This window comes from Accipiter gentilis, chromosome 34 (genome assembly GCF_929443795.1).
Source record: "Accipiter gentilis chromosome 34, bAccGen1.1, whole genome shotgun sequence".
Taxonomy (NCBI): domain Eukaryota; kingdom Metazoa; phylum Chordata; class Aves; order Accipitriformes; family Accipitridae; genus Astur; species Astur gentilis.
In genome coordinates, this window is record NC_064913.1 from 14752641 (window position 1) to 14763043 (window position 10403).

The 10403-nt window shown below is 41.9% G+C and overlaps 1 protein-coding gene and 1 non-coding gene across 2 annotated transcripts; both read left to right on the forward strand.

Moving 5' to 3' along the window:
- Nucleotides 1-335: 335 nt before the first annotated feature.
- Nucleotides 336-10178, forward strand: SLC25A3 (solute carrier family 25 member 3). Its single transcript, XM_049792420.1, has 8 exons — nt 336-618; nt 784-937; nt 4927-5048; nt 7691-7870; nt 7988-8169; nt 8903-9075; nt 9618-9728; nt 9844-10178. Exons 2-8 carry the CDS (start codon nt 790-792, stop codon nt 10002-10004), a joined length of 1077 nt encoding a protein of 358 aa, XP_049648377.1. The 5' UTR covers nt 336-618; nt 784-789; the 3' UTR covers nt 10005-10178.
- Nucleotides 8348-8587, forward strand: LOC126034599 (small nucleolar RNA SNORA53). Its single transcript, XR_007504665.1, has one exon. It is a non-coding gene; the product is annotated as a small nucleolar RNA SNORA53 (small nucleolar RNA).
- Nucleotides 10179-10403: the final 225 nt, after the last annotated feature.

Here is a 10403-nt window from a genome sequence, read left to right on the forward strand (position 1 = left end):
GACGCAGAGGACTTCTTCAAACTCCTCTTAAAACCGGGGTGTGAGGCAAAAGCGCTGGAGAGCACGGTGGGGTGAGGTCGAGCAGGAGTTTGGGGGGTTTTGACATTGCCTCGGGCTGTAGCCCAGCTCCCTGAAGCCTGCGGGAAGGAAGGTGCAGGAGTTCTGTCAGGGGCTTTGAAGCGGGGCGGGTGCCCAAGAAGAAACGTCTCCCTCCAGGCAGACCGCGGTTCTCAGGCCTGTCGCAGCTGCGGCGCACAGCCGAAAGGGCAAGGGCAGCCGTGGGACGCAGGCAGCCGTCCCGGTCCCGGCCGCGGGGGCTATGCCAGCCGAAGCGCCCGGGCGGCGGCCCGGCGGCCCCCGGTTTGACAGGCGCTGACCGCCCTCCCTCAGGGCGGAGGCGCGGGACGCGGTGCGCAGGCGTAAAGGCGGGAAGGGCGAAGGCCTGTGCTGCGCATGCGCGGCGGTGCCGGCTGACAGCGCGCCTCCGCCAATCGCCCCGCAGCTTTTGGGGGTTCTGGCCCCGCCCCTTGCGTCGGCGAAGGACAAAGTGACGGAGCCGGCCGCCCGGGCAGCCTCTAGCGCCGAGCAGCGGTCCGCGCGCTGCCGCCATCTTAGGAGGTGAGTCGGGGCGGCGAGGGGGCGACCGACCGATCGACCGACCGCCGGCACCCGCTGCTTCGCCCCGGGGCGACGGGCCGCCCGGCGGGTTGCGGGACCGTCGCGGCGGAGCCCGTGGCGGGCCCCCTTGTGCCAACGCCGCTCTGCTCTTCTCGCCCGCCTCAGGTCGCCATGTTCTCGTCCATCGCGCCGCTCGCCCGGCTCAATCCCTTCTACGCGCCGCATTTCCAGCTGGTCCAGGATGGCGTGAGGAAACGCGCGGAGCCGGCGGAGGCGCCGACCGCTCGGCGGGGCCTGGCGGCCGCATCCGCCGCCGAAGGTGAGGGGGGGGGGGACGCGGTGGGGAGGGGGGTTTGTGTGTGTGTGTGGGGGGGGGGGGGTTGCGGTGGAGGCTCCTGTGGCCGTCGGGATGGCGGAGGGAGGGTTAGCGCTGAGGGGGGGGCTCGGCCGGGCCGGCGAGGAGCCGGCGCTGGGCCTTGAGCGCCCGTTTGGAGGACGAGGAAGGGCACGGGCGGGGGAGGCGCTGGCAGCCTCTAACGCTCCCCGTGCGGTGTGCGCCGGGTGGCGGCCGGGATCCGGTGGGACCGGAGAAGGAGGCGGGAAGGTTCTAATTCGGAGTAACTGCAGAGACCCCCCTCCGGTGGAGGCAGTCGGGGGGGGAAGAGAGGGCTTTTTCTGGCTCTGCTGGGCCTGCAGCCTCGCGGGCGGAGGCTGTAGGCCCGTAGTTCTTCCTTCCGTGGAGGGGAGCAGCGTGTCAGTCTGGATGGATTTGAAAGACCATCTCGCCCAGCCTTTTTTTTTTTTCCTTTTCTCCTTATTTTTTATTCCCCTGTTTAGTCGCAGCTGGACATCTGAACATCCAGACATGTTAGAGGTGCCTGCAGCTGTTCTAGTTTCTTTTTGAGTGTTGTGGTTTTGGTTGGTTTTTTTTTTTTTTTTCTTTTCCTTTTTTTCTTCCCTCCTTTGTGGTTGTGGGGAATACACCAGATAGCTCTGGTGTCTAAGATACAGTAATGCATTTTACATTTAAGTGCAGGGTCTTCCTGTATGTTTCTTGATCACTTTTGTGACTTCCAAAGGTCAGACCTTGATACTTTTAATAGTAGTGGTAGATGTAAAAATTCTAATTCTCTTAAGCTGTTAAGAACTTAAAAGCATCTTTGCCTTTATTTTAAAAAAATGTAGTAAGAAGTACTTTCAGTAAGATACCTCTTCTGAAGTACAATGATAATTGAAGTATGTTAGTGCTCTTCCATGAGCATTCATGTAATATGTGAAAGAGAGACAGAACTTGGGTGTTAGCTTTTATTAAGTTTTCAAGAAAGTACCTCTGGTTATCAGTGTAGTAATCTTGTTGCTAGCTATCTAAAGCCTTAAATCGCTCTTTGGTATGCTAAATATATTCAGTAGGTGCACTTATTTCTTAAAAGCATTATGCTTAATCTTCATCCTGTGTTTAGGCAGATACAGTCAGAGGTGACTAGAGTTTCTTAGTCTTTGTAGTCTTTTCAGCTGTGTTCATTATTTCACGTACCAGTTGGCTCTTTGGCCTTTGTGTTGGGAGAGTAACACGTTGCAGAAGATATCTGAGCTTATGCAAGGTCACACAAAGTCAGTACAAACCACAAGACCTTTTGAGTTCAGCTCAGGGCATCAACCATAACACAACTTGGAGACAAAGTGTTTTGTGGCCAGCTCTTGGAAATTGTCCTTTGTTAACATGTCAGATCAGAAGCAGAGAAATGAAATGGTTACAATGTAGCTGTCTTAATAGAGTAGATATGTTTTTTGTGCTATATGTTTATATTTGAGTAGCTTCAGGGTGTTTGTTTAAGCCAGTGTCTAGATACATTAGAATAACTTTCTTGCCTTCTGTACTACGTGTTTAGCCAGTTCTCTTTTCAGGTAACAGTTTCTAGGAAATTTGACTCTACTTCTGAAATAGAAAGTCTGGGATCTACTATGGCTTTTTTTCCCTAATACTGCTATACCACTATGAACTTAGATACCTGTAAAGACCTCAAGCCTAATTGGTACTGGCTTGCTTTTCTTAATTATTGATTTGACACCTAGGTGACAAGTCAGACTGAATAGCATTGTAATAAAGCAGATACATAAAACTGTACTTTTTTTGTGGCTTCTACAAATGTCTGTCTCTGTCAGTTGAAGAGTATGACTTCTAACAGTAAATTTTTGTGAAAAAGGGAGTGTGAACAAACACTTCTGGTGTCTGGGCAGCATGGTAACTACTGCAGTACTGTTGTGCTGTAGGCCAAAGATACAGCTAGACAGAGCTGCCCCGTAATATGGACCCTGAGCCTGTTCTCTGATTACACCTGCATGGAAAGCCTTGTTTGTGTTTGTTTAACCAGTTATTCTGACAAGTTGTAAACAGAGTATTACTGCTGTCTGCAAATCTGCTAGCATAACCAAGCTATTCTAGAGGTATGTGTAAGTCCCGCACCAGCATATTTACAGTCTTGAGCAGTAGCTCAATTAAAAAAATTCTCATAGGTTATGCATTATTCTGACTGTGAACTGATTTCTTGCTTTAAGTTTAGGCTTAATATGGTATCTGTGATTTGGTATTTGTAATTTTAGAATAAAGAAAAAATGACATTTTTATTGTCTTGGTGATTAATTTTGAAGAGTAAGGTGACAAATATGAATGTAAAATATAATGTAAACCCTGGAACATTTCAGGGAAGAAGTTCCCTTATAATAGTGAAGTTAAGAGCAGTATAAGCCTGCTAGTGTTAACTGGTGCTCTGTTGATGCTGTTGAACGTAATTGTAAATTTTTGTTGATGTTCATAAAGTAATTCATTTCAGAAGCAAAAAGGGCAAAGAAGCTCTGAATAAAAGGGGGTTTTGCTGTCTTTTGATTTTCATTAGTGTTTCTCTGGAGATAGTTCTTATTAAGTTGGTGTGACACTTTAATGTCTATTCCATTATATTGAAGTAACACCACTAGATTTAATAGCAAAAGAACCTAGATTATCCCTTTCTAGTCTGGGGAATATTTTCTATATAGTGTATTGTTTTCTCTATGCTTTTTCAGTGTATTAGTTTTGCTTATATATTTAAAATGCTAAGCATAGTAGCAGAACTGTGCTGCTACCTTATGCTTATTTCATACTGTTAATTGTAAACTTGGGTGTTTTCTGGTTGTAGATAATCATACCCTCTGTAGCTTCTTCAAAAAATGGAAGAGGGAAACTAATTCTTGTTTTTCAGCCTGAGTAACTCTGCTCTATTGGAATTTGTGAAAATTAATAACTTGTTCTTTTAAGACTGGATGGTTTTATACACAGTACTGTATGGAACACTGCAAATGAAGTATCCCTTGATTAAATGTGATCTGAAAGATTCTGTACTGAACCTTGTTTATGAGCATTGAATGTGATGATTAATTTAATAATATTCTGCAATTTCATTAAACAGAAGCTGTAAAATCTGAGATACTGTATTTGAAAGAAAATTTTAAAAAAATCTGTATAGAGAATCTGAAAAATATATCTGCATAAAGAAAAATCCAATGCTGATCTCATAGATCTGTATAGTCTCTACTTAAATAAAGAAGTTGAACTATCACAGAATATTTAACCAAAGCAGCTTTGTCTCCAGAATACTAGAGAAACACTATTCTTGTTTAATTCCTTGATACAAGAGAATGTTGGACATTGCAACTTTGAGTCATAATTTCTACTAGCAGCTTCTGGGATTAATTTCTATGGTTTAAGTATGCTGTGAGCTAAAGCTTAACTGTTTCTTCCGTTGCTTTTTTAAAGGAACAAACTCAGTTTGGAAGGCCTAGAATCAAATCTTGTCAGTCTAAAAGTGTTAATTTAAAGCATAGGAATTACTTTTGAGTATAACCCTACAGTTGAATAATACAGCATGGGAGATTATTTCAGTTTAATACTTTTGAGAAGGTAGCACTGAGTCAATCTTGTTTCTTTTCTGATCTTTGTTTCCATTTATGATTGACCATATATATGTACTTTTTTTTCAATTAACTAGAATACAGCTGTGCATATGGCTCGGGCAGATTCTTTATGCTTTGTGGCTTTGGTGGGATTATTAGCTGTGGAACAACACATACAGCACTGGTTCCTCTAGACCTGGTTAAATGCAGAATGCAGGTTTGTTCTGCATGTTGGTATGTGGTGACATTGACAAAGCATGTTTAGTGTGGTATACTTAATCTACTAATGAATTGGAGGCATAAACTATCCCCTGGACATAATTGTCCAACAGTGCATGAAGTTTATGTAAAAGCATGGTGTGTCTTTATTTTTTGCTGCAGAATACAGTTGTGAATATGGCTCGCTCAAGTTTTATGCTCTCTGTGGCGTTGGTGGGGTCCTAAGTTGTGGCCTGACACACACTGCTGTTGTACCTCTGGATTTAGTGAAATGTCGTATGCAGGTTTGTATTATCTTAAACATCTCTTAAACTTTTTCCTCTGTGTAGCCAGCATATTAAGAGTTTACAGTAGGGATGCAGTTTTTTCTGGATGACAGGAAGTGAGTAAACTTCATTGCTGCTTTATCAAGTCTACTGCTGTAAGACTGACAAAACACCACTTTCAAGAGAAGCAGAGGTATTTAGGATAATCTGGATGAATTATTTTCGACTACATGTAAGGCACATTTAACTGACTATATTTGCTAAAAGGCATCCACCACAATATTACTCTTTGCTGGCTGGTAGGCTATCTAGCACTATTCGTGTGCTTTTGGAGAAAGGAAGTAGTATCTTTGGTGTTTTGAAGGTCTACTGTTTTTAGCCTGGAGCAACATGCATGTATAATTTGATCCATTAACATTGTGGATATCAATGCATGGCTTATGGACTGAATACTTCCTAATGATGCCACTTTGAATAGAATGGGTAAAACTTGAAATGGTATTGGTAAGGCTATCAGTGCTTGGGGCTAATTTCCTTGAAGTGGTTCTTGATTGAACTGAGTGTCATCATGTTGCACTTAATTTGTGATACCAGCTTTGGCATTAAAATCATCTAGTGAACAGCCATTGACAAAAACATACTAATGGATTTATTCAGGCAAATCTGTGCCTCAAGAAAGAAGCAAATTAAAGCACACTTCTAAATTTCTGGAAATATAGTAGTTAATGACTTCCCCGTTGCATAGGCTGACATTGATTATAAAGGTGGCAATTTTGTAATGATAGAACTCCTGAAATGAGGCGAGAACTATGAATTAGTTAGACCTACTAGTCACACTAGGAGTACTGCATGTGATATTCTTAAAAATTGTGTTCTTCTGGAAGGCCTTTATTTAGCATTCTTTACAATAGAGGCTTTTTCATATACTTGAGAGCATGTGCAATTGTGGTCTCAAACTAGTAATTCTGTAACACACTGGACAAACACAGGGTGCATCAAATGAGGGTAACATCCTGCTTTCTACAAAATTTGCATTGAGACCAGGCTAACTGTGTAAGAATTCCCTATTCCTACTCATAAGGAATAGCTGTAGCTGAGTATGTGTTCTATTTCTGAAAATGCAGCTTAAGTGCACTCTTCTAATTGTTCTTCAAAATCCAAGATCAGTAGCTTGACTACCTATGCCTAAGGTTGAATTTTCTGAGAAGGAGATTGATCACGGGTAAAGAGTATGTAGCATCTCACACAGTTGTTAATCTGACTGCAAATTGGGTTAATGGGCAGAAGGCCTGAGAGCTATACAATGCTTCATGTACAACTGGGGAGCAAGGCCTCATACTTCCCAGGCTTCAACTGCTTGGTAGGTATGCTCGGCTTGGGCTATCAGTCCTGGGCTTCTTACGTGCTAAGGGTGATGATACTTGCTCCTCCTTCTCCAGCACTTCAAGGAAGGTGCAAGAGGAGTGTTCCATGTGGATTCCAGGTGTGACCTTGTAAAACCTGTCAGCATTTATCTCTTTACAGATCCAGTACAGAGCATGTTACTAATCCGTCCTAGATTCTCCAGGAAGAAACCTGTTGCCTGCCCTCTCATGTCTTTTTAAAAAGAGGTCACCTTTTATGTAGATGATAAGTAAGCATGGTTCTGACACGAACAGAGTCTCATTTTACAGTGACCAATTAAATATCCAATTTTCTGAAATTCTGAATCTTTTAAAATTGACATGTTTAGGTGAACTAGTTCCCAACTAGGTTGTTGCTGGACTGCAAGACAAAATATCAGTCACTGCAGGTTGGCATGCATGTCCCATAGCTCTTACTGAAAGCTTTGGTTGACTTCTCATTTGGTATCTTCCTTCTTGCCCTCTGAGGAAATGTTGGATGACATCAAATATGAAAAGTAACAGTGTGATTTGACTTAAAATTTGTCAGAATGACCTGTTTAAGAATTTGTGTTAAATGGTTTCTTTCCTTTCACATGAAACAAAATTATTCAGGTTGGTCTTTTTTTTAATTTCTGATAAGTTTATAATGTAATCTCACTCAAAGTTTGTGTGCAGAAAATAATTTACATGTAGCTTTTACTGTGAAGTCAAAGTACAAGTGTAGAAGTTCTTGAGTACTCTATTTGATCTGCTTTGCTCCATCTGTCTTTGACTGTGTGGAAGGATCAAACTAACAGTGGACAAATAACCTTTTCTGATTAAGATTTGGGTGAATCATCAGGCTTGCTTTGTGGTGACGCTTGAGGGTACATAGGTGTGATGTGTAGAGTGGATGAGATTGCTGACAGAAGCTGTTAAATTTTTAAAGACACTGATCTAAACATAATTATACCAATATACTGCTGATGGTGTTAGTGATTTCAGTAAATCCTTTTGATACAGAAAGTCATATTGTTGATTCAGAGAATAAATGTAAAGCAAAATTCAGACAGTTCGGTGGTTTCTGAGTACTGAGGAATATACTGGCTGTTTAAGTTAGGGTTTGAGACTAGCAAGTAACCATTATGGTTACATTAGTGTAACTTTTGTATGGTCTGTCCAGGGTACCTTAGGCAGCCAGCTGTATGAGGAATTTGAGAATTTTATATTTCGGGTGGGGGTGTAAGAAGGGAAATAGTAAGCTATGTCAAGCACTTAACTGCCTATTTCATTTAGGTTGATCCACAAAAATACAAGAGCATCTTCAATGGATTTTCAGTGACAGTCAAAGAAGATGGTGTTCGTGGCTTGGCTAAGGGATGGGCTCCAACCTTTATTGGATATTCCATGCAGGGGCTTTGTAAATTTGGTTTCTATGAAGTTTTCAAAATCCTATATGGCAACATGCTGGGAGAGGTAAGCCGTAAGTGGTTTATATGAGGCTACATATCTGCAACATAATGGTATTAGTAATGTAGAGTAATCACAAAAGCACAATTCATTAATAAAAATGTGTGTTTAAATTCGCTTCAGGAAAATGCATATTTGTGGCGTACTTCGCTATATTTAGCCGCATCTGCCAGTGCGGAGTTTTTTGCTGACATTGCTCTGGCTCCAATGGAAGCTGCTAAAGTTCGTATTCAGACACAGCCTGGATATGCTAACACTCTGCGGCAGGCTGTACCGAAAATGTTTGGAGAAGAAGGCATCTGGGCGTAAGTATCTCTTGATTTTAATTTTTATTCAGGTTCTTGATGTTGAGTATGTTTTCCTAATGAAAAACTGTTGCTAAAACTAATTGTGGCTTTAGCTTATAGTACTTTTTGGTCTTTGTATTTTAAGATAACAACTGAACACACTTCAGGGGATCTGTGCTAAACTGGCTGTTAATTCCACATGCTCCTTAGATCCATCTTTGTGAGTATCTTTGTGCTGAGTTCTGCTGGATAACTTCAGTTTCTAGCAGTTCCAGTCAGAGATACTCAGCAACTTTTTGGTTGTACAGTCAAAGATGCTTGAGTCATTGGCATGTAAGAGTAATATAACTGCATGTTAGCTTTCTGTTCTGATAGAAGTGGCTGTAAATGTACAAGTCATTTATCACTATCGGGACTTGGCTGGTATGCAGACATGAGCGTTACTGCACTTGTAGTATCAGTACTACATTACTGCAGTGCGTTGTAATCTGAAAAGTGACTACAAAAAGAGCTGTGCAGTTTAGGGGTCAGGTAGACTCTAATTTGTGTTGCTGTTCCCACGTTAGCACTTGGGAAGTAATAAAACTTAAATTTCTGCTCTGTAGGTATTGAGACACTTAAGCCTTACAGTGTCAGTGTTTAGAAGTTGTATTCTCGATAGTAACAATAAGCTAACTAATTTTTTTCAAGTCAGAAATGTACTTTAAATACTGCAGAAAATGAAACCGAGTTTGTCTCTTCTCTGGTTAAGTTTCTATAAAGGTGTTGCTCCACTATGGATGAGACAGATTCCATACACAATGATGAAATTTGCCTGCTTTGAACGTACTGTTGAAGCTCTCTACAAGTACGTCGTTCCCAAGCCACGAAGTGAATGTACAAAAGCAGAACAGCTGGTAGTCACGTTTATTGCAGGCTATATTGGTAAGGATTCTTTAAGTCCTAGACTTTGTTAAAGGACTACCACAACTTTAGAAACTTATCCCTTTTCAGAATATCAAATAGATGTAACTAGAATGGGAGAATTACTTGTAACTTTAAAATGTTCAGGGGAAAAAAACTATATTCAATCTGTCAGTGGAAAATGGGTAGGACAATGCTCTTTAATTGTTCCTATGTATTACCAATGTTAATATCCAAGTTTAGGAACTGCAGATGATTTAACTGGAAAAAAACTTGCCTCTTTGCTAGGGTGGGGAAGGGGAGAGAAATCTGGATGGAAGGGGCATTTTCAATATGCAAAGATTCGGAAGGAGTTTTGTTTTATCAGAACAGGTGCTGCAAGAGCAGAACCGAGGTGTTCTCTAAGTATTCATGTACATGCTGTCCTCTTAGGATACCAGGTGGCTTGTCATAACTTCTGTGCAATTTATTAGCAGTTTATTAGAAGGTGTGGTTTCAGTTGGGTGTATGTAGTAATGGTACAGCTAAAACACCACAGAACTAATGTCAAATTATTCTTTCAGCCGGTGTGTTCTGTGCAATTGTTTCCCATCCTGCTGACTCCGTGGTGTCTGTGCTGAACAAAGAAAAGGGCAGTTCTGCCTCACAGGTTCTTATGAGGCTTGGATTCAAAGGTATATACAGCCTTACTTTCATGTATTTTGGATCAAGTGTTTGTGGTGTTTTGGGGAGGATTTCTTTTTTTCCTGGCTGCTTAATGCTACTCATGCTTTATGTTTTGCTCTACAGGTGTATGGAAAGGTCTGTTTGCTCGTATCATTATGATTGGTACCCTGACTGCACTACAGTGGTTCATCTACGATTCTGTGAAGGTTTATTTCAGACTTCCTCGTCCACCTCCACCTGAAATGCCAGAATCTCTGAAGAAGAAGCTTGGTCTAACTGAATAGACAGCTCATGGACTGACTATGCTGGCTGTCCCAGTGATGAGTTTCATGAAACTTTTATATATTTCACTATGTAGAAAACAAACTCTATATGATGTCGTTATTGGCTGTGCCCTCATCCCACATGAGGGTTTAAATTCTATCACTGTCATTGCCTGAAATAAATGAGAAACAGAGCTCTTAGTGTCTGTTTACTACTGCGTATGTAAGCTTCATTTCATAGCAGCAAATACCTCAAATACTCTTCCCCCCACCCCCCAAAAAATAATATATAAATTAACCTGTTCTCCACTTTAGGAACTAGGGAATTGTGAAACAATCATACTAAAAATAGGCTTTCCCGGTTTCCAGAGAAGTGCCAAGAACCTATCCTTGCAGAACCACAGCAACTAACTGCGGTTC

What these genes read in the sequence shown, in the direction of transcription:
- SLC25A3 (XM_049792420.1), top strand. Translation starts at nt 790, where the DNA reads ATGTTCTCGTCCATCGCGCCGCTCGCCCGGCTCAATCCCTTCTACGCG. An exon ending in GGAGAAGAAGGCATCTGGGC is followed by an intron (nt 8,170 to 8,902) that starts GTAAGTATCTCT and finishes TCTCTGGTTAAG; the next exon opens with TTTCTATAAAGGTGTTGCTC. An exon ending in GTTTATTGCAGGCTATATTG is followed by an intron (nt 9,076 to 9,617) that starts GTAAGGATTCTT and finishes TTATTCTTTCAG; the next exon opens with CCGGTGTGTTCTGTGCAATT.